We start from the raw sequence: 24,903 nt of genomic DNA, 5'->3' as shown, positions 1-24,903 counted from the left end.
ATAAGTTCTCCTAGGCGGTGATAAAGGTGCTCATAAACATTCAAATGGTGCGTTCTTATCAGTGCTTCCACCACCATTTAGCCAAACCGCTCACCTCACTATCTGGACCCCTGAATTAACAGATGGGTCTATAAGGCATTCACCACTAGGGTAGTCACAGATGGAATTGAATAACCAGGTGATTGGAATTTGATAACAGACCGCTTCAAACAACAGCACGTTATTCAATATACCGGACCGTGGTACCATAGAAAATCAATAGGAAATATATAGTGCACACTGTGTGGCTAAAACATACTTGCTTTATTAATTAAAAAGGTTACTCACAAGTGTAGCACTGTTAACCCAGTGCTAAAATAAATGACATGTAATCGTTTCATCAAAACGGATAAGGTGGCTGCAGTGACATCACGGAGTCCCCCCCCGCACGCGTATCATCCCTGAGCGGGACTTCCTTAGCGATGACAGAGGCTCGTGTGTCTACTTCTTATTTATAAACCACCTTCATACCTGTACATACTGAGACATGCCCCCAATTGCGTACGCTGCCCAATCAGCTGAAACAGGGCATAAGGAACGAATAAGCACTTCCTGCTGACTACGTCTGTTGCCGTGGTAACAGTGGCATCAGCAATGGCATGACGCCCGGTCATGTGAACAGAAATACATGTCGCTGGACCTCCAGCTGGGACGCACAGGAAGTGTACAAGACTTTTCGGGCCAACCTGCTCATGTAGAACGTTGCCCAGGTAACGGAGGACAACAGTTTATCACATGACCAGCACACATCCGGCTCCACAGATGGAAGTGGCTTGGTTGAGGCAGGACAGGGGAGAGATTTTGTCATAGAGGTGGTCAGTAGCAGAAAAGAGAAGAGTTGAAGTTGCGAAAGTTTCTAGGGGTGATGGTTAGGCGATTGGAGGGAAAGGTGGTGGAAGACAGGGGGAGAGAGAAACTAATATCGTGGTGGTCGGAGAGAGGAAAAGGATTGTTTGAGAAGTTGCATGGAGTGTATAGGTAAGAGAATACAAGGTCAAGGGTGTTGCCATCAAAGTGAGTAGAAGCCTGTACCCATTGCTTCAGGTCAAATAAAGAGGTTAGACCTAAGACGTTTAGAAGTAGCAGGGGTGTTTGTATTAGCAGGGATGTTGAAATCACAGAGAAGGATTGGGAATTTCCAAAGAGAGAAAGTAGGGTAGCCAGGCAGAAAACTCATCAAGGGAAGTCGATAATGGTCTAGGAGGCTGGTAGATCACGGCAATTCTTAGAGAAGTTGGGGAGAATAGACGTATACAGTGAGCTTCAAATGATGAGAGGGAGGAGAGTGAATAACCTGGAAGGTGCTCTGGGGGGATAGGAGGAATCCCACTCCACCTCCCTTGCGTCCATTAGGCCTAGGGGAGTGAGTCCAGTGAAGGCCACCCTGGCAGAGGGAAGCAGGAGAAGAGGTGTCAGATTTGTGGAGCCAGGTTTCGGTGACAGCAAGTAGGTTAAAGGAATTAGTGACAAAGAGGTCATGAACAGCGGTAAGTTTGTTGCAGACATAGTGGGCGTTCCAGAGGGCACAGGAGAGGGGGAGGCTGACGTTGGGAAGAAGAGGAATGGAGACTAAATTGCGTAGATTGCGACTACTGCCAGGGGGTGTAGAGTGATGGGTGTGTTGGGTACAGTTAAATAAGGGACATGCTTCAGTATACTGGGGGGGTTTGTTAGCAAGTGGGATTAGAGTTAGAGGTGATGAGTGCAGTAATAGGGGGAGGGGAGAAGTGAGGGTGATATGTGCAGATTGTTGGGTGGAGAAGAGGGGTGAAGAAAAGAGAGTTTGAGGAGAGAGGCTGCAATTGTGAAAAGGATACGAATAAGTGAAGTATGTGGTGCTAACTAAAGTGCAGAAATGAAATATGTGACAATCCTAGTCTAATGATATAAGGACAAAAAAAAACATGAAACATAAAAATTTCTGAATAAATCCACTGTTCTCCTGGAGTGTAAAAGGTGAAATTCAAGAAAAAAAGTGATAAACACTAATATTAATAAGTTCACATATATAAGTTAATGAATTAAATCCGTGCGCAAAAAAAAAAAAAATTGTGCAAAAACAACTTTCGATCAATGTTAAATTCCTCCAATCACATATATAATATCCGTGGTGTGCCACACGATTCCCCCAGCCTCTCACCTCAGATGGAGACCCCTACGGGTTGAGTCAAGCCTTCAGTATGGAAAACAGCAGATCCCAGCACAATGATCGATTTCCAACGATTGTCCCAACAATAGCTGATTTTGGGGGTGACTCCAGGCTTAACCGATGCGGCAAGGACATGAAATAAAAGAGGGTGGCTCCATCGTGTAGTATTTCCCAAAAACATTTTATTGAAACAAAGAGTAACTTACAGTTTAAAATCAGATAATCCAGCAAACAGCAGAGTACTTCCGGTCGCGGACGCAACCGGAAGTGACGACACCTGGCTCTTCCCTTTTAATAAAATCCTAAAAACACCACTCATCTTAAATGAATATCTGGCTCCGCTAAAGCAACCAGTTGGGCATATTCTAAAAAGGAAGGACTGTATAACTGACCAAAATGGGCAGCATAGGATAGCCCAGAAATGAAAGTCTGTTATTATATTCGATATTACTGTAGATGGCTTTTTCCAGACTCTTCAGAGAGACTCTACAGTGCTACGTTTGAAATGTGTTTTTAAATGTTTAGCATATTTTGTCAAATGTTGTACATCCTAGCCACCATGTGTTTGCTTCTTACTTATGAATGTATGTAGCATTATATTCAACTTTTATGGCCTCATACCTTTTGAACATCCATTTAGGTTCTTTTATCTCTTTTTTTTTTTTTTCTTAGCGGAAATCCGAAAACAAAGAGAATTTTATCACAAGCTTGGAATGGAAGTGCCTGGTGACATCAAAGGGGAGATTTGTACAATTAAACCCAGTGTAGAAGCCGTTAGGAATGGTGAGATTTTAAATTGTACTGTCTGTCCTTCTGAGTCCTTATATCTAGCATGGATTATTGTGAGTATGGTATACAAATGGTTAATGTAAATCATCTGTTGTTTTGAGTGTCTTTTGCCCTAAGATTGTTGCATTGCAAAGCTCTATGACACAGCCACATACTTAAAGAGGAGTTCCACCCAGGGGGGCCGTCAAAAAAAAAAAAAATTAAAAGTCAGCAGCTACAAATACTGCAGCTGCTGACTTTTAATTGGGCACTCACCTGTCCCAGGGTCCAGCGATGCGGGGGATCGAAGCCCCGCTCGTCCCCCCCCCCCCCCCTCCGCTCGTCGGCGCCGGCATTTCAACTGTGGCCGCCGGGCTGTGGCTTCACAGCCTGGCACCCACTGCGCATGCGCGAGCGGCGCCGCGCGCCGTGATTGGCCGCTCAATCACCTGGGACCTGTAATGGGTCCCAGATGATTGACAGGAGGGAGGGAGCAGAGCGGAGCCCTTCCTGTGCCTGGGGGGGAAGTGATGTCACCAGCCCAGGCAAAGGAACAGGAAGACTACGAGGGACCACCTAGCAACAGGCATTTAGAGGTAAGTGAAAAAAAAAAAATATCCTAATGTTTTTTTGTTTTTGTTTTTTAGAATTTTTCCAGGTATTTTTGTTTTTTGGGTGGAACCCCACTTTAAAGTAGTAGTAAACCACTTTTTTTTTTTTTAAACCCTGCAAGACAATGGCATAATGTGCTCAGTTTGAATTTCTCTAGTGGCGAGCTGTCACCGCTGACAGGGCTTCCATCTTCACCCGGTCTTCCTTCTGGGTTCGCATCCTCTGGCCATCTGATTGGGCGCTCCATGATGATGTCACTGATCGCGGCACGAAGCTCTGAAGAAGCGCATGTGCCGTTGACATCACCGGCTGCATGCAGTGTGAATATCTCCTAAACAGTGCAAGTTTAGGAGATATGCGCTGTACCTACAGGTAAGCCTTATTATAGGCTTACCTGTAGGTACAAGTGAAAAAAGAAAAAAGGTTACTTCCACTTTAACTGAAACATTAGGTTTTTCCAGGCAGACAATGCCCAAATTTCTAGTTGTTAGCTATTCAAACAACCAAGCTCCCCAATCATGCGCGTGTGTTAAGTTTTCGCCATGTTTGGTTCCCCTTGTAGTCAGCTTGATTTTAAATTGTGTGGTTTTTAGTCCTAGTGCAGACTTACAAAAATGTACAAAATTAAATTGTAGGTGAAACAAAGGCAGAAGATACTTCAAATAAAGAATCAACAGAAGAAAAACAAGAAGAAGACCATGACTACCACAGGAGTGATGAGCAGGTAATCCCCCTTTTTCTATATATATATATATATATATATATATATATATATATATATATATATATATATATATATATATATTAGAGGGTTTTCTCCTCTGGGCCATGGTGACTTTGGGAATTTGTGAATGGTAATGGGTAGAAGCAATATTGCCTAGCAGCATCTCTGAATAAAAATAGCAAAGAGAAAGCTATGCAGTGTAATAGTCTTGCATCAATTGCATTCTTTCTTTTTTATGTAGCGAAACATTGTGTAACAATTAGATCTTGAGAGTAAAAATATGGTATTGTTAGTAGATCTTAGAATCACTAGGCTTGCTCTGCCTTATCTCTTTGCCAATGTATTCAGTTTATACTGACAAGTGATCTAATAATGGCTATTAGGATGAAAAGCGGGGCCTGTGTATAATGTGCTTGGAGGGGAACACAATGCAGGTTGACATTTGTGTGACCTATGTATTTGTTCATGCTGTGCATTTCATTCAGCAGCTTTCTATATATAGCCGCTACTTGGAGGCATGTCTTTACATGTAATTTATTATAGACATTGATTGTGGCACAAAGGACAAGTTTGTATCTTTTGGCCGTTATTGCATTGGTACCATGCTACCAAGTGTTCCTTTCCATATATTTAATTTGTCTACTCATTTGAAGGAAGCTTGGTTTGGATGCAGTAGCCTCAGAGACGTGGACAGACATTTTCTCTTTAAATGATTCTAAGCTTGGAGATAACTTACCTAGTAACTACAGCTTGTGAGCACAAATCTGCTCTGAGATACAGTATCTCTTTCTAAAGCCCGACAGTACACAAACTTCTGCTTGTCTCAAAGTAGCACAACAAAAAATCTTGTCAAGAAAGGTATTATATTAAGTAGTGTGTATTCTGTGCTTTATTTCCTCTCTAAAGGTCAGTATATGCTTAGAATGCAATAGCAGTAAGTTGCGTGGACTCAAGCGAAAATGGATACGCTGTTCAGCTCAAGCAACAGTCTTGCATCTAAAAAAGTTCATAGCCAAAAAGCTAAATTTGTCATCATTCAATGAGGTAAGGCATTCAAAAGAGAAAGTTGGAGTGTGTGTATTTTTTAAAAATTTTTATGGTTTGTATAATTTATATATTTACAGTTCACATCATTATTTTGTTTAATTAAATATTAGCATCACAGCACATAGAAAAACATTTTTATAACATTTTTTTTTTATTTGCTGTTTTTTTCTACATTTCCCATTAAAGGAAACTAGTACTGAGAGCAATATATAAGCTGCCATTAGTGACCTCTTCTGAAATTTTCTGTCTTTAATGAGGAAGTTTAATCTGCTTATATTTTTCCTTCCCCAGTCACCACGTTAATTAAATTGAGTTTAAAGTGCTGGCGGCACTGATCGTTCAGGAAAAACTTGGCACGCTGGCTGTTCGGTAGATCGACTTGTGTACAACCAGCTCTCTTCTGAACTGACCAAATTTTGATCTATGTATGGCCGCCATTAGTTATGCAAATATCAAACTACCTTGATTTAAGATGGGTGTTGTATTTGCATGCTGACTGCCCTGGGTAATGTCCACATGTGATGCTGATCCACCATAAACTGAAATCCAATTAATGAAAGGGGTGGGCCAGGAACACCAAGGGAAGAAAAAGCTAAATGATGCTGGATGTCCTCCATCCAGGAAATAGGCCAGGCTCTGTTTGACTTGCTACAACTTCTAAGGCACGCTGTGTGAAGCTCAGTGTGCAATGAAATCAGAGGAAAGCCATTTCAGTACAGCAGAGGAGCCTGTACAAGGCTAAAGGCTTGAGTTCCACATTCATTCTTTCATAGGCATTGACTTAGTATGCAGCCGATGATTGAGAGAGTATTAAATCTAGTGGCTCATGCACACAGCTAGCTTCTTCTGAAGAAAAGTCAGAAATTACTACCTACATACAATCATGGACAAATTTTTGAATACCCTTAAAGTTCATTGACGTTTATTTCAAAGAAAAGAATATCTACCTATGGAGAGACATGGAGGAGGTTAATTTATGTTTTGGGGCTGCGACTGGCATGGGGTGCCTTGAATTTGTGAAGGGTACAATGAAATCAATTTATCAAGAGGTTCTGGAGCAAAGCGTACTGCCCATTGATGAAAAACTCTGTCCCAGTCACAGGTCCTCCAGCAGGGTAATGACCCAAAAAAAACAGCTAAAAGCACTCAAGAATGGCTAAGGAACAAAACCCTGACCTGTTCTAAAGTGGCCTTCTTTGACCAGTTTTCTGAATCCTATCGGACATCGATGGAAAGAGCTGAAATATGGAGTCTGTTGAAGGCCCCCTTCAGTCCTGAGATGGCTGCAGCAGTTTACTGAGGAAGAGTACCCCAAACTACCTGTTATCAGGCGTAGAAATCACATTGAGAACTATAAAAATTGTTATGATTGCCTCTAAAGGTTGTGCAACAAAATGTTAAATTAAGGGTCCCATCATTTTTGTCCATGCCATTTTCATTTGCTTTTATTCATTATAATCTTTAATTTATATATATTTTTTTAGGAAATATGGAATTAACCAGGATGCATGCATTTACTTTTGTCAGTTTTAAGGGCATTTCAGAGAAAATGATCAGTTTTCTTTTTTGTGGGTAGCAACAAATGTATGTCTGTATTTCATTAGTGACAGGTTTTGGTATGGAACGTGTGAGTTTAATCCTTGTATTTATATTTTTTAGTTGGACATTTTATGCAATGAAGAAATTCTGGGCAAGGATCACACGCTTAAATTTGTTGTTGTTACAAGATGGAGATTTAAGGTATATCTTATATTTGTGTTCTGATCTATACTTCATGTTGATATTTAATACAAAATTATATACATGTTCTAGCAACACACAGTATTGTGAATATACTTTTTATAGCAACACGCAATATTGTGATAGGCCAGGAAAAACCTTTTAAATATAGGTAAATAAGTTTAGAAATAAGATATGAAAAAGTGGGGAAAAGTAGAAAAACATACTCTTCATATCTTACTAGAATTGTATAGGGTGTCATAGCTGAGTAGGTGCAAACAAGGGGTAAATGATCTCTGTTACCATGATGCAGAGAAAGTATTCTTTTCTTTTGCACTTGACTGGTTACTTTGCCACTGCAAAGAAGGCAGAAAAAAATGGGAAGAATGGGATAGAATTGTTGCTGGAAGCTGTTCTACAGAGTGAAGTTTCTGAAAACCACCCAATGGGGTGGTTTAGGAGATCCTATCGCTAAACCATTTTAAGAACAATTTTTCTATAGGATTATATGTTCCTATAACATGTTTTATGAACTTTTGTACCGGTCAAAGCCTTCCATGTGTAGATATCCAGAAGTCTTGAGGGCTGGCTGCTATCTTGGATGTGATGTCAGCAGCCCCAACTGCAGTCGTCACTCAAGTGACACCCTATAGTATTCCCCTTCGCTCCTTCCCTGGTTGCTAGGTAAAAGATTATGTAGGGAGGTGAGGGGAAGGGTGGAGAAGTTTAACCCAGCGCAGAAAGCAATTGGATTCTTCCAGAAGGGAAGAGGGCTATGGTGTACAAATATAAGGGGGCTTTGCTACTAAATTTACCATATAAATTATAATGTGTGCTGGTGCCTTAGATTGTCATGCCTCCATCCCTTATTTGCATATAAAAAAAACTAGAAACTTTTTCCATGGGACTTTAAATGAGGTACAACATTTGCATGAATATAGATGAAATGTAGCAATAGATGAAAATCTTGTTCATAAATAAAAACATCAAGATGATTTGTAAACTCCATCGTGTATTGGCATACTGTCAACATAATCTTCATATAATGATACATATACAAATCCCACTCTTCCAAATCTTTAACAACATAGTGATGGGTACATCCTTTAGCTCAATGCGTTTCGTGACAATCTCACTTCTAAAGGAGCAGATGCCCATTGAAAAATCTGCAAATCAAAAAAACGCTTCATATAGTATGTTCAAAAGTTCCCCCAAAACAGGGGAAGGGTGGAGATGTTATGATATTTATACATATAGATGTTAATTAATTATCATATCTCTACCCTTCCCCTGTTTTGAGGGAACTTTTGAACATACTATATGAAGCGGTTTTTTGATATGCAAATTTTACAATAAGCATCTGCTCCTGAAGAAGTGAGATTGTCACAAAACACGTTGAGCTAAAGGACGACCCATAATTATGTTTTGTTAAAAATTTGAATGCATCATTATATGCATATTGTAGGCCAATACATGGTAGTGTTTACAAATCAGCTTGCTGTTTTTTTTTCATGTACAAGATTTTCATCTATTGCTTGCTAAATCTTTTTATGCAAATGTTGCACCTCATTTAAAGTCCCATTGAAAAAGTTTCTAGTTCTTTTTATAATAAATTGACCAGTCGCTTTTTCTAGCAAGTTTAAAGGTCCTTTATTGCTGAATATAAAAACTAGTTCTAGGAAAGAAAAAAACTAGTTCTAGGAAGGAAAAACACTGCAAGTAAGCATTTTCTGCCATTTTTTTTTTCCTTAAAAGTTCTTGACAGGGTCTTTTTAAAATGGAACTGTAGCATGAGTGAAATAATAATAATGGTGTGTGTGTATATCTAAATCTGTGCACACGCGCTCTGTTTGTCGAGTAATTGAAAGGCTGAGGTATGGAAAGAGCGTTTTACAGAAAATTCATATGCTCAGTTCAAATTGGCCAGATTTGTGACACGTTTACTTTTAAACCCTAGTAAGTACCATACTAAGTAACAGTGTTATTATTGAAAGAGTGTGTGTGTGTTTATATACATTAAACCCATACTAGAAACCTGCCACCCCAGTTGCTTATTTTTTAAGTAACACAGCTTTGGCCTTCTCAAGTCCGTGGCTTTGTTTTTTATTCTATAGCTAAAAACTTTCTCAACACTGCCCTTGCCTGTGCAGTTAGCTTTCTCAAATTTCACTGTGTAGTGCGGGTTAGTGTACCTTTACTAAAAGTATACTGTTACTTTAACCAAAAAAAATCATATTAGTGTTTTAACGTCTGATGGTCATCAATCTGGATTTAACTATTTTACTTTGATTCCAGAAAGCACCACTCCTCCTGCATTACAGACCGAAAATGGACTTGCTGTAACAGAACTTAAGTGTCCTCTCTGGACAGAGTTTTTGCAGAGACTATCACGGGGGGCACCTCCATAGTGCACCACATTGCTCACAAGGTGACCTGAACCAGTGGACTCAAGCCAGAAGATTGTAGCGCTCTCACAGGAGAATCTCTTCACTTACACAACAGTTACCAGAGTCCCTGACAGGAGAATATTTCTACTTTTTCTACAAGAGATAATTTTTCACAACTCAAGGCAGTACCAGCATGACTTTTACAAATCTCCAAAACTTTTCATGGATGTTCGTGTATTTGCTGCAAACTACATCCCAGTTGGTTTTTTGAGATGTGTTAATCTTCATATATATAAATAAATATATATCTATATATCTAATAGATAAGAAAAAAAAGATTGACACCAAATTACCTTAGGTTGCTTTTTAATTGTGAAAAGGTTTTATAAATCATTTACAATTAAAGCCCACTTTCAAGTTTATTTTGTAGGTTAAAAATAAACAGTCTGTTTAGGCTTATAGCCCAGGACCGTACTCTGAGCCAAAATATCAACATGTTAAAAGGAAGGATAGATGGGATTGTGATTGTGCTATTCTCAGAGTTCATCGATAGGGAGGTCTTCTGGAGATGAGATTCTGTTTGGCAAATGATCAGAGATGCCTAGTATGCAGTGCCCAGGGGTTATAATTTCTTATGGTTATGTGCCATGGTGCTCTTTTGGCCTTTTGCTGCAATGGCAACACAACCCATTTACATTTATAATTATGTTTTCTTTGACTAAGGTCATAAAGGATGCAGACAAGGTTACTGCTAATCTTTCGGTTGTGAAATAGATCAGTTTGGTAACAGAAATATTTATTCCAGGCCATTTTGCTATATTCTCTCTTTACTTTATGATCACTGTTGAAAGTTTTGCCATCTTAATTATTCTTGGTGCTAAGCTCATCTTTTACAACTTGTTTTTGCTCATTATGGCTGGACATATGAGCATGGTGGAGTAGTGAGAGTTGTGCACATCTGCTTTTGGTTACATCCTAGATGGGAATGTATTATAGTAAAGTGATACTCTACCTGGGATCCCAGAGCAAAAAAAGGGTTCATCTGGATTCTTGAGAAATGGCAAACGCTCCTAAGGGCTCAAGGTACAGCATAAACATTTGAAAATATCTGGCAGAAAAATGGATACTGCTGTATTCCGCCAGTGTCTTTCTCTCTTTTTGTGTGGCTGAAACAGATCTTTATTTTAGGTCAATGAAAGATCCTTTATTTGACCATTCCTCAAATGACTGCAAAGCACCACTTCTGTTATGATGCAGATTTTAGTTTTTTGTATTACTGTAAAAAAGGTCATTAAGGCAGTTTGGTTCTTTCAGTAACATTTCTAGCAGCTTTGGGACGTTGGCCAATAGAAGCTTTCCATTCTTCTAGAAGATTTTTTTCTTCTATATTGTTGGTTGATCTTTATTAGCGAAGGTTATCGCACTTGACTCTGAGTGGATTGAAAACCAGTCCACGTGTGGCCAAAATTTGAACTCGTATAGGGAAACCAGTTGTGTGCACACGCCTTAAATTGGTCACTTTGATCTGAATAGTGAAAACCTAAGATGCATTAACTGTGCACACTAAAATTCCAGGTCTCTACTGCAGTAAAAAAGGTTAAATTGGACCATGAAAGGAAAGAAGATGAACTGAGATAATACTATCCTTAATCAGCTATTTAATCGATCACTTGAATATGATATGGTGCTACACTAATCAGTTTGCTGCTGACAGTAAACACTATATTCTGTTCAGCTTCAGGCTAGCTTATGGTGTCTATCCCTATTTATCTTTGTAACTAAATAAGAGTATTGTGTTAACAAAAAGGCATGATCTATCTATACACTGTACAACTCTGCCTTTGACAGTGTGTTAACAACCTCGGCATAAGAGCCTTTTTTTTTTTTTTTTTTTTTTTTTTTTTTTTAATGAATACCATGACAGTTTCCATGCAATTCAGTCTGTTCCCTTATAATATGTGGGGAGCAAGAACAATAAATGTGTTGCACTGCTAAGGCTAACGTTCTACAGATAGAATACATGAAGGAGGTATAAAGGAGTAAAGGAAGCCTCTGTGAGGTACAATGTAGAGTGGCGCCTGGAGCTTAAAATTTAAATGTTACATTTGAGAATGGGCAAGGAAGCACTTTTTTATTTTGTCGGATTTGATGTGACACATCTGTGCTGTTCTTATGAGCCACACTCGGCCTATTGTGTCTGGAGCATATTTTGAAGGTGGAGACTTTTGTGTTTTCAGTGAACGGGGTTGGAAGAACTTTATTCACTGTGTAATGTCTGCGAAAAGAATAATTATATGTCTTTGTTGTATCCTGCAACAGCAAGACCAGAGATAGCCAGGTTTTGTTTAATATAGTTCTTATTGAAATAGAAAAACTCTGACAGAATATATGATAAATTTAACATGGATCAGTGGGGTTTAAAAGAAAATAACTTTATAAAATTATTTATTCTATTTTAAGCTTTCTATATTATTTTACCATTTGAAAATGTTTAAGTGACCAGCTTTATTTACGGGCATATAAATTTGTAAAGTGTTTAACAAGCTTCATTATTTTTCACTTAATGGAGAGCCCCACCCAAAACTGTTCAATTTGTTTAAGATGGAGGATGAATAAGGCACTGATGTTGAAAAGTTTGCTTGCATACACTGTGCTTTGATAAAACCTGACATAAGAATAACCCGAAGGCTGCCAAAACTCTCCTCCTGAAAATGCTTATTGCCTGGATTTTAAAGTGACCCACTTTCATCAGTATGCATATAAGAACTTAGTGATTGTAAAGTCATATTTTTTGTTAACAGGCTTATACCTACCTGCTCTGTGGAATGGAATTGCACAGAGTGGCCCCAAACCTCCTTTTCTCAGGTCCCCCGCTGGCACGCCTGGCTGCCTGCGTCCATAGAACCCACCCCGCTCTCTCGTCACAGGATTTGACTGACCACAGTGGGAGCCAATGGTTCCCTCTGCTCAGTAAAGTCTGTGAGAGCAGAGAGAGAGGACAGAGCCGCTACAAAGGGCAAAGCGTTGGATCGATTTAGAACTCAGGTAAGTATAATGGGGGTGAGAGGGCTATAATGCATTTTTTATCTTTAATGCAGGGAATGCAAAGGTAAAAAAATGTTTAGGCTTCAGAACCACTTTAACAGCAGTTTTCTGAAGTTTGCTTGCCGATAAAACAAAAGATATTGATGTCAGTGGGTCAGCATAAGAACCAGGTAGCAATTTATAGGCAGTTGGTATTTGCAGCCCTTGCTTTATCTTGTGACCGGTTTCCTTTTAAAAAACAAATCGCTAATGTTCTTTCTTGTGTTTTGTGACCTATGCATGGTAAAATGTACCCAATATTGGTTTTAAATCTTCTAAGCTGGCAACAGAAGTGAAATGTAGATGCTTAGAGCTGCCTAGGACCCTTAAAGCTCAGGGTGCTCATTCTGCAAATCTTGAGCCTACAGAGCAGTAAATCTGGCTCTGGTATTGAAGGAGGTGTTAGTGGGTGGGTCAGAGTTCAGATTTTGGACCTAAAAGCTGATATTTGCAGATGGAGATCCTTGTGTTTTGGTGCAAATCGGAAACCTTCCTGAACACAACTAAAAGTACGTTCACATACCTCTGGGTATTGCATTTCACATCTGTCACCAGTATAGCAATTCATATTTTTTCTTAACCACTTAAAGCAGTTAAAAAGGCAAAAGGTTTTTTTTATCTTAATGCATTCTATGCATTAGGATAAAAAGCCTTCTGCGTGCAGCAGCCCCCCCTAATACTTACCTGAACCCCATCTAGATCCAATGATGTTGCATGAGAGACTCGGCTGGCCTGGACTCTCCCTCCTGATTGGCTGAGACAGCAGCAGAGCTCCACTGGCTCCTGCTGCTGTCAAAGTCAGTAAGCCAATGAGGAGAGAGGGGGTGGGGCCAGGCCATGGCTCTGTCTGAATGAACACACAGAGCAGGGGCTCGGCTCGGGTGCCCCCATAGCAAGCTGCTTGCTGTGGGGACACTCAGCAGGGGGGATGCAGAAGCACCGAAGAGGGACCAGAGTAGAGGAGGATCTGGGCTGCTCTGTGCAAAACCACTACACAGGGCAGGTAAGTATAACATGTTATTTTCAAATGAATAAAACAAGACCTTAGTATCGCTTTTAGGGTTAGGAGCCATTGAGGAATCTTCCTAAACACTAATGGGCACAGCAACAAGTTTGTAATCTCAATGGAGGAATGTCAGTATTCTGACTCTACACTGTGACCTATAAGTAAGATAAACTCCACAGAGCAGGCGATCATCTTTCATACAAAACCAAATCAAACGTTTTCGATGGACTTCTCATTTAAGTGAAAGGAAAGCATCAGGAATGCAGTTGTGCAATAGATTTACAATGTGCTTTGTTTAAGTAAATGTACATCTTCAGTGCTCTAAAAACTCTAATTACAGAATATCAACAACCTTTTTTTTTCCTTTTTTTGTTTTCCTTTTTGTGTTTTTTTTGTGTGTTTTTTTTTCTATTTTACATTACAAACCAGCATTTTCTTCTAGTACAGTATATGTTTACTCCAGTGCTATAAAATGAAATATATTTTAACTCTATGCATCAAGTGTAAGCTATACAATCACATAGTTTTGCATTATGTTTGTCAGGTTCTTGAATATTTGATATTTGGATCAATTTGATATTCTGAAGTATACATAAAATGGTGCTATTTTCAAAGCTGTCATTTTGTTCTTCTCATATAGATCATTTTTTTTTCTTGATGTCCATTGGCATATTGCATCCTTACTAAAATAGATCAACAGAGTTCATATTAAAAAGCCTTTTTTAACTTTTCTATGGTATAAAGAGCAAATTGTTCATTGTGCTTAAACAGTTTGCTAGTTATTTTTACTCTGCCTTTTTACAATGCTGTGCAAGGTTATAGATTTGGACTGTTAAATAGAAAAAGCTTTCAGGTACAGTTCTCAATATACAGCTTTTGCTAACAGTCAACCTTCTACACCTATGAAATCTTAAATATTCATTGGTTGCCTATGTAAATGGAACATCACATTTCCATTTTTTTCTCCATTATTATTTCATTGTTATATATACTTTTTTTTTTTTGTTCCAGTATACAGAAATGTATGTATTCAAATGATAATTACTGTTTCTAGTATTTTTAAAGCCTGAAGAAATTCATGTACTTAAATAAACCTAAAACTATGGGCAGTTAATAATTTTGTCTCTTTAAAGTTTACATTTTTAAATTTGTGTTACTGTCTAAACATTGCATCATTTTTTTCCCCATGATGACTGATGGGTGAGGTTAAATTGCTCAATGTTTGATTTATAACCGTGAAGCTTGTATTCTGTGTTTTGCCAATAAATATTATATGCTTGTAATAAAAGCAACAAAAACAGTAAAAATGTATGGTTGGTTGTTGTGATAACTGTTTATTAGACAAAACACTTTGTGTGGGTATCAAAACATAACATAATAAAATCCAAGAAAAAAAATGTCATCAACCCTCACTTCCCTAAACCCAATAACAAATATGTAATATTTTTCAGTTCTTGTAAGTGGTACATTCATTAGTTTTTTTCTTCAGGCCTTTCACCTTTACTTTCACTTGGTGATCCTGCCAGTAACACACTCCCTGTCCTAAGTTAACAAAGCTTATTGACTGTCCTGTATCTATGGAGCAGCAGCATTTTCACCCAAGGACAGCAAATGTGGTGGGATTACAGACCCCCCAAATAACCTAGCATGGAACTTTTTACCCTTAACAACTTGATAAAAATAATGTTCTTTATCAAGGAACCTACATCCCACATTAATAAATATGCTACCAAAATGAGTGTGTGTTGTAAATTGCCTCCAGCATTGTTCCTGTGTCTTCTTGCTGGTGGCTTTGCTGAAGCCCAGAGCCCCTGAGCGGCAGTAAATCTTTAGGCTGTCAGCAGATCGGCCTTTACAAATTGGGTACAGTGCCTTAAAGTGGAGAGCAGCTGAGCATGTGCAGAGCAGGATGACCGTGTATAACTGGATTTTAAAAAGTATAGGCAGTTTCTTTTAATGTTTTGCATACATACTGTACATACATGTTTTGTTATACCTGCAAAAGGGGCCAGCCTGAAGTGATCTTGCAGGAATTAATTATTTGATTAAAGTTCCACCTTAAGGGGGGTGGTTTTTGTAGTCCATAAAAAGATTGGGAGCAATGCTAACTGATGACAATGAAGCAGTCAGAGAGCATAGGAAGTTATTCCTTCAGCAGATGTTTGCCAGGAGCTTTTCTGCACTTGGCAAGTTATTGTAGCAAAACACTTTCAATTGTATATTTAGATCAGTGTTTCTAAACCTTTTTCAGTCAAGGCACCCTTTAAAATTCTGCACAATCTCAAGGCACCCAATTCTAAAATGTAAAAAGCTAAACTAATAGATTTACGTATTGCAGCAACATCCCCACACATAGGACACCCAACGTTAGAGATGATTTATTCTTCCAAAGCAAACGCATCTTTGCACACTGGTATTGACAAATATTCCAATGTTTCTCTTCTCACTCAGTTTCTCTCCTTCACTCCGTTAACATTGCTTCTTCTCTGCATCTCTGTCTGCACAGCATCTTTGTTTACCCCAATGATAACATCCAATGTCCTCCTTGTCAACTAATGACGTCACTGGTTGTTAGGATGCTGTTGGCTAGAAGGTTGTAATGGTGCACAATAAAAACCTGTGGCTTTGGGCAACTATAAGATAGGCTTGATCCACCCACTGGCTTGTACAGAATTTTTGCCCAATTAGTAGGCATTTTGCCAAGGCACCCCTGAAGAAACCTAAAGGCACTTCAGGGTGCCTGGGCACCCTGGTTGAAAAAGGCTGGATTAAAAGAAAGCAAATGAGAGAGAGTTCATTGTTGTGGTTATGTACACTTTGGAGTGTCACCCTGGTTCCATTTGGACAACCTGATCTGAAGTTGCTATTGCCTTCTATGGCCACATATCCAGGAATGTATGGACAATATTAGGGCATACAATGTGCCTTTTTTTCTGGTTTATAATCTACAAGTAAGGTGTAGTGGTCCCGAGGATCAGGGTTAATTTTTGCAAGTTATCCTTGCTATTTGCAGAAGAGAACCCCTCTACTTACATAGGTTGAAAAAAGACAGTCCATCCAGTTCAACCAAAAAAAAAAATACTGTAGTGATGTAGTCGTGTGAGTGAGTAATTGGTTATTATAATGATGTGAGTAATTTTCAGCAGCAACCCGATTTCTTCCAGAGAGATGCATTTATTGAAACTTCAGACAGAACAAAGTCCATAAGATACTTGCAACAGATGACAAAATCCAACAGAGTAAATATGACAACGAACAGTAGCCTTCAGAGAACCCAGTTCCTTCTGTCACCTTCATGGAGAATGACAAGACAGACTGCCAGCTTAAACACCGAAGGGCTGAGCAATTTGGCCGTTTCCATTAGGCATTTGATCTGCTGCCATCTTTTAGAGTAACAGATAATGACCCCTAGCCGTAAACAGCTGCAGTCATAAACTGCCATAATTTGCATTCTTGCATATTAACATTAACATAACACAGAGTCACTATCTGTCCCCTTTGATATGTGGAGTAAATATTGTTTGGTCAGAATCCATGCTGTCTGTTGCTTAAAATATTTTTTTTCCAGCAAGAACTTGTCTATGTGGTCTTTTATTAAACTCTCCAGTATCTTCCTGACTATAGAAGTTAAACTAACAGGTCTATAGTTACTTGGTAAAGACTTTGATCCCTTTTTAGATATGGGCACCACATTGGCCCTACGCCAATCCAGTGGTACCATTCCAGTCATTAACGAGTCCCTAAAAATTAGAAACAATGGCTTTGAAATGACAGAGCACAATTATTTTAGTATCCGTGGGTGGATGCTATCTGGTTCAGATGCTTTATCTACTTTTATTCTGTCTAAATATTTCTGGACCATATCACTTTTGAGCCATTGTGGATCATTTGGGGCTGTGTCAATACCATCCCCATTATGGACATGGGCTCACCCATGCTCCTTTGTATACACAAAGGTGAAGAAAGTATTTAATATATTTGCCTTCTCTTTGTCCCCAGTCACCCACTCTAGATTATTTTGTAAAGGGCCTACATGCTCAGACCTGACCTTTTTTACTATTAATATATTTGAAGAATTTTTTGGGCTTTGTCCTACAATCTTTTGCAAACTGCCGTTCGTTTAGAATTTTTGCATCTTTGATTTCCTTTTTACATATTCTGTTATAAAAATGAAGATGATAAATGAAAATTTATCATCGTTTAAATGCTACAAAGAATATATATTTTTTTTAAAGTTATTATTTATACCCATTTTAACTTTGGCCGTGAGCCACATAGGTTTTATTTTTAGCCTTTTAAACTTATTGCCAATGGGAATATACTTTGCAGTGAGTTCACATACAGTCTTTTTGAAGAATTCCCATTTCTGTTCTGTCCATTGATGCCAATATTCCCTTCCAGTCTAAAGGCCCATACACATGATACGAAAATCGGATGGAAAAATTTGTACGACGAGCTGTCTGACGATTTTTGGATCGTTAGTACAGTGTTTTCGACAGCCGATTTTCGCTTTTTCGTCAGACAAAAGCTGGATGTGCAGACTATAACATTTTTGTCAGATGTAAACTCAACGTCCGATTTTTGTTTCATTAGTATGGATTTCGTATGGAAAAAAAACATAAGAGCAAGACTACGCATGCTCAGAAATTAAAGAACACATACAAAACTATTCAACACATTACGTCATTTCTGACGTATTCTGTTGTACGAAAATTTTCGTATTGTGAGTAACCTCTTCACTTTCGACAGACTAGCATGCCACAAAAAAACGGACATTCGGTTGTCCGAAAATCTAAGCATGTGTACGAGGCTTAAGTCTTGTAGAGCAGCCCTCATCCTTGGAAAATTTGCTCTCGTAAAGTTCAGTGTTTTTATCTTTCTCGTATGTGTTGCTTACAGCTAACATTAAATGAAATCATGTTATTGTCACTGCTACCCAGATGTTCTTTTACATGAATATTGGTAATAAGCTCTGCATGGTTTTAGATGACCAGGTCCAGCAGAGCATCATTTCTAGTCGGGGTCTTGATAAACTGGACCATAAAATTGTCTGTAATAGGTTTATAAATTTTAGCCCTTTAACTGCAGTGCCATTACTCCAGTCAATTTCCGGGTAGTTAAAATCCCCCCATTATTATCGATGTCCCATGTACAGTTCCACCCATAACGCTTCAGACACATCACACTCTCCATCAACTAGGTCCTCTTTCACACTCACTTGGAGATCACTTCTCACATAGACAGACACCACCACCCCTCCGGTTTACCCTGTCATTCCAAGAGAGAGCATAGCCAGGAATATTAATAGCCCAGTCATGAGAAGAATGAAGCCACAATTCAGCAATACCAATTAGATCATAGTTCTCCTAGTGCACCTGAGCTTCCAACTCACCTATTTTGCTTGGCAGACTTTTGGCATTGGTGAACAAACACTTAATATTATCTGCCATAGCCCTCCCCCCATCTTTCCCCATTCCACCCACCAATAGGGGCTGACCCCTGTCTGCCCCATTATAATCAAATTCACCCTCCCCCCAAAGTCTAAGTTTAAATACTCCTCCAGCCTTCCCATAAACCTTTCCCCCAGCACAGTAGACCCCCTTCCATTTAGGTGCAAACCATCTTTAGCATATAGGTTGCACCCCAATGAAGTGTCAGCCCAGTGCTCCCAAATCCCTCCTTCTTACACCAGGTCTTTAGTCATGCATTCAGCTCTCTAATCTCCCCCTGCCTTTTCTGTGCTGCACATGGCACAGGCAATATTTCAGAGCATGTCACCTTGGAGGTTCTTCCCTTCAACTTGCAGCCAGTTCTTTAAATTAGAACATATGGGAGGTGGAAGCTCCTTAAGAACCATCATTGGTTCCAATGTGGACCAAGATAGCTGGGTCATGCCCAGCCCCTCCCAGTAATTTATCAACCCGGTCCACCACATGCCAACCCTGGTACCAGGGAGACAGCAAACCATTTGGTTGAGACGATCCTGGCGACAAATTATTGTTAAATTAATTGATAAATTATTATATCAGTCCTTCTGATTATAGAATCCCCTATTACCACCAACTGTCTAGGCCTACCTGCACTTCCCTCACCACCCCTACTGGATGGGGGGGGGCTGCTCTCCCGGCTGTTAGGGGGAGCAGTGACATCTAGGGCTGCCACCTCCTGAGCTTGATACCCCCACATCTTTACCCAAGTTGGCAAATCTGTTAGGGTGGTCAAAACCGGTGCTGGCCTTCCTTTTCTGTGAGCCCCTACGACTACACTCTAACTGTATTAACCCATCTTCCTACCTGATAATCCTGACATACCCCTCCCCATTAACCCCACTAGCCACCTACTCAGTGAGCAGTGGACCCCTTTCAAGGTTGTCAGTTCTGCCCAGTGTTGCAATTTGCTCCTCCAGATTTCTAATGCGAGCTTCCAGAAGGGCAATCTGCTCACATCTGTCACAGCGGTATCCTTCCTGGAGCTGTTGCTCCATTGTATACATGTGGCACACTGTGCAAATTATATAGGACCTGAAGCACCTGTGACCAATTAACCACTCCCCTTAATTAGTAGTCTGAAGGAAGGAAAGAAAAAAAAAAGTTTTAAATTTTGACCTCATTAATCTTGGCCTAATTCTGTAATTGTTCACACCATTGTGTTTAGGTTCTGTGCCGATTCACTTCAGCGTGACTTTGCAAGGCAACTTCAATGCGACTTTGAGCGACTTACAACATGACTTCAAGTCGCCCCCAGGACAGGCGACTTTGCCTGTGGCCAATCAGAGCTAATCAGCTCTTGTGACATACAGTACCTGCCCACGAGAATGTGTTTCCAGCGTGGATCACGCTGGTTCTCGGCGACAGAGTATTGTACATCTGGCGCTCACTTCAATAGGAAAAACACATTTCCAGGAACATACCAGGCTCTTAGGTCTGGTATGGATGTTAAGGGGAACCCCCTACGCCAAAAGAACGGCGTGGGGATCCCCCCCAAAATACATACCAGACCCTTATCCGAGCGCGCAGCCCGGCCAGTCAGGAAAGTGGGTGGGGACGAGTGACCGCCCCCCCTTCCTGAACCGTACTAGGCCGCATGCCCTCAACATGGGGGGTGGGTGCTTTGGGGAAGGGGGCACTCTGCAGCCCCCCCACCCCAAAGCACCTTGTCCCCATGTTGATGAGGACAAGGGCCTCTTCCCGACAATCCTGGCCGTTGGTTGTCGGGGTCTACGGGCGGGGGGCTTATCGGAATCCGGGAGCCCCCTTTAATAAGGGGGCCTCTGGATTCTGGCCCCCCACCCTATGTGAATGAGTATGGGGTACATTGTACCCCTACCCATTCACCTGGGGTCTTCTTCTGACTTCCGGGGTCTCTTCTGACTTCTCCGCTCTCTCCGGCCTCTTCTCCCGGTCTCCGGCCTCTTCTCCTGCTCTCCGGTTCTTCTGCCGGGCTCCTCTGCTATCTTCTGCTCTTTTGCCGCTCTTTTGCTAGTGGTAGCCCAGTCTTCTCCGTAGTCTTGTTTTTCTTCTCTTCCGATGTTGACACGACGCTCTCTCCCACTGTAATGCCATGTGCGAGGTGCGCAACGACTTATATAGACATAGGGCGTGGTCACCGGGTGATGTCACCCGGTGACTACGCCCCTTATGACGTCACAATCCCATCATGCCGGGATGTGACGTCATAAGGGGCGGAGTCACCAGATGACATCACCCGGTGACCACACCCCATGCCTATATAAGTTGCTGCGCACACAGCATTACAGCAGGAGAGAGCATCGTGTCAACATCGGAAGAAGAGAAGAGGGAAGAGGACGACCGAGAAGACCGGGCCACCGCTAGCAAGAGAGCGGCAAAAGAGCAGAAGATAGCGGAGGAGCCCGGCAGAAGAACAGGAGAGTGGGAGAAGAACCGGACACCGGGAGAAAAGGCCGGAGAGCAGAGAAGTCGGAAGAAGACCCCCGGAGCTGCCTAATAAAGTACTTTAAAAACCTGTGTAGTGTGTTTTTTTTATTGACGCTTTTTTCCCCCCAGGCGAATGGGTAGGGGTATGATGGTGGGTGCGGATCCGGGGGCTTCCCCTAAAACCATTTTAATAGAAACTATCATAAAAGAAATAAGTAGGCTGCTATTTCTGACCAACCTCTGAAAGTGCTAGTTGCTAGTTGCTGTCATGCTTTTCCTCTAAGTTCAGTTTATTCACTGACCTGCAGCCAGTAAGAAATCAAGAAAAGACTATTTCCATTAGTCTTCAAACAAGGTACTTTACTTGGTGACGAATCTTCTTTTAAGGGACACCTGTACTGAGAAAATAAATGCTTTTGCAGATCTTGTCTTCTTAAAATTCAAATTGCCTGTCGGTGACGCTGAACTGAAGCTAGAGACAACTAACATGCTCAGAATAATGTATTGTCTTTGGCAGTCTCTTTTATTATTAGGGATGCTCCGATACCATTTTTTTACAATGAGTACAAGTGCCGATACTTTTATTTTAGTACTCGCCGATATTAATTACCGATACCTACTGCAACTGTTTTGTTTTAACTTCAGCTGTCAGCAATGGTGCAGTTATTTACAAATGAAATAAATAGATTTTTTTTTAATTTAGCACTTTTTCAATGTGAAATGTGTAAATATATGTTAATATATATGTGTAAAAATATTCACTAACAAAGCAAACAAAAAAAGTTTTAATTGTTTATCGACTATAAAATAGATGTGAACAAAAGAAAAAAAGCGGGAAAATAATAATTAAATGGAGGAGAATAGGGAGTTAATTAAGGCTGATTAGAGTAAATTAGGGGGTTATTAAGGGGTTAAACAGAGGAACATTTGTTAATCCCTTTGATCTGCAGATGAAGAAACAGAAATATACAAAAAGAAACAATGTTTCTTTTTATTTTAGTGTTTCAGGGCTGAGCAATGTTGGTAATAATACCCTCAGTTGAAGTCGGAAGTGACAAAACGTCAGGGCATGATCACCAGGGCAACCGGAAGTGACGTGTGCGTTCCACCGTCAGCTGGTCAGTTATTGGGAAATGCACAGTATCGCTGTGTATTCAAGACAGACGTCTCCCTGGACAGCAGGCTGGTGACTACACTCATTTTGTGATTTTTATGCTTCATTGATGTTTGAATTTTGTACGTATTCTGTATGAGGGACGGGTTTATGGGACTTCTATTAATAAATGAATGAAACAGGATTACGCTATGTCCACAATTTTCTTTGTTTTATGAATACACTTGATCGGAGTGAATTATAGTTACCAAAATCGCCTCCAGTGTTGATGACTGCCTTCCCTAAGCAATATAAAGATCTCCTTTTAAAGGCTTGAGTTTATCTAGGCTCTGGTGAGTTTAACCGCTTGGGGGAGCGTGCCTCATATTGTGAAGATTTTGTGTTTGATGGAAGGTTGCACACACAGACCAATTTCTAGGATCACCCAGTGTGTTTAACCACTAGGCGCCCATGCTATAGCTGAAAGACGGCGTGGCGCTAAATTGCCGGGAGGGCGTCCCTGGACGTCCTCCTGTTTACTCCTTCCCTGCGCGACACAGCTGGCACGCATCCGGGAAAATCTGTGTTGGCCGTGTCCCTTGGACACGGCCAATCACAGATTGTGCTAAATGGTCAATCACAGCGGCCATTTAGCACTCGATCGGCGTGTCCAATGAGAGATGATCTCAAATGTAAACATATGCGATCATCTCTCATTGCTCGCTCTCCCTCCTCACACAGAGACCGCATGCGAGGAGGGAGAGCAACCTGTACTGCAGCGTGAGTGAACACTAAAACAAAGCACAGTGCCCACAGTACCTATCAGTGCCATCTGTCCCCAGTGCCACCTGTCCCCAAAACACAGTGCCCACAGTACCTATCAGTGCCATCTGTTCCCAGTGCCACCTATCAGTGCCATCTTTCCCCAGTGCCATCTGTCATCAGTGCCACCTGTCAGTGTCATGTGTCTTCAGTGGCATGTATTAGTGCCATCTGTCATCAGTTTCACATCAGTGTCATGTGTCATCAGTGCCACGTATTAGTGCCATCTGTCATCAGTGCCACATCAGTGTCACGTGCCATCAGTGCCACGTATTAGTGCTATCTGTCATCAGTGCCACGTATTAGTGGCATCAGTCATCAGTGTCACGTGTCATCAGTGCCACGTATCAATGCCACATCAGTGTCACGTGTCATTGTCCTGGTGCTCCAGGGCCTTCAAAAGTGTAATAGGTAGTCAACAAGTTAGATGTGTAATTTATGCTCCTAGAACACCTGATGGTGCTTCCTGCATGTTGAGCCTCTCTATGTGGCTAGGCTGTGAAAAAGTCCCATACATGTGGTAGTGCCATACTCAGGAGGAGTAGCAGAATGTATTTTGGGGCGTCATTTGTGGTATACTCATGCCATGTGAGAGAAATAACCTATTACAATGACAATTTTGTGGGAAAAAAAAATCTTCATTTTGCAAAGAATTGTGGGAAAAAATGACAACATCAAAAACCTCACCATGCATCTTACTAAATACCTTGGAATGTCTACTTTCAAAAAAGGGGTCATTTGGGGGGGTATTTGTACTTTCCTGGCTTGTTAGGGTCGCAAGAAATGAGATAGGCCACCAGTACATCAGGTGTGATCAATTTTTTATGATTTGCACCACAGCTTGTAGACTCTCTAGATTTCACTAATTTGGGTTATTTTTTACCAAAGAAATGTAGCAGTATAAATTGTGGCCAAAATTTATGAAGAAAAATTAATAATTAGCAAAATTTTATCACAGAAACTAAGAAAAATGTTTTTTTTTTTCAAAATTTTCAGTCTTTTTTCATTTATAGCGCAAAAAATAAAAAACCCAGAGGTGATCAAATAATACCAAAAAAAAGCTCTATTTGTATGAAAAAGAGGACAAAAGATGCATTTGGGTACAGTATTACATAACTGAGTAATTGTCATTCAAAGTGTGAGAGCACTGAAAGCTGAAAATTGGTCTGGGCAGGAGGGGGGTTTAAGTGCCCAGTAGGCAAATGGTTAAAGAGCAATTGTCATCATATACGAATTATCTATTGGGTTATCGATGTTGGTCAGAAACAAAAATGGACTAACAGTAGCGCTGTTTTAACATAGGACTGATGCAGTATTTTATCTGAACTTTCTTTTGTTAACCCTTTATAATGTTGGTAATAAACATTGGCGGCTGCTTTTTTTTTTTTTGACAGCTCCAATTACCGGATTTCTTTAACACTGGGGAGACCCACTGACAGCTCAAAGAGCCGAGCCTGAAAGTATTGGTTTCAGGTATCAGTGCATTTGCACGAGTACCGATACTTGTGCAAATACTCGGTGTCGGTACCGATACTAGTATCGTTGCAACCCTAATTAT

The 24,903-nt window shown here is 40.4% G+C and overlaps 1 protein-coding gene across 1 annotated transcript in view; it reads left to right on the top strand.

The window, feature by feature from the left end:
- The window catches only part of PCGF3 (polycomb group ring finger 3), a 159,181-nt gene extending 144,329 nt beyond the window's left edge, over nt 1–14,852 (top strand). Inside the window, exons 5-9 of the mRNA XM_073591902.1 lie at nt 2,861–2,971; nt 4,204–4,292; nt 5,199–5,336; nt 6,999–7,079; nt 9,354–14,852. Of these exons, the coding sequence (XP_073448003.1) occupies nt 2,861–2,971; nt 4,204–4,292; nt 5,199–5,336; nt 6,999–7,079; nt 9,354–9,401 (467 nt within the window). The 3' untranslated portion in view covers nt 9,402–14,852. The remainder of the gene's footprint in view (nt 1–2,860; nt 2,972–4,203; nt 4,293–5,198; nt 5,337–6,998; nt 7,080–9,353) is intronic.
- Nucleotides 14,853–24,903: the final 10,051 nt, after the last annotated feature.

This window comes from Aquarana catesbeiana, linkage group LG01 (genome assembly GCF_042186555.1).
Source record: "Aquarana catesbeiana isolate 2022-GZ linkage group LG01, ASM4218655v1, whole genome shotgun sequence".
Lineage (NCBI taxonomy): Eukaryota > Metazoa > Chordata > Amphibia > Anura > Ranidae > Aquarana > Aquarana catesbeiana.
Note: the sequence above shows the minus strand (reverse complement) of the source record. Positions and strands in the feature narration are given on the sequence as shown.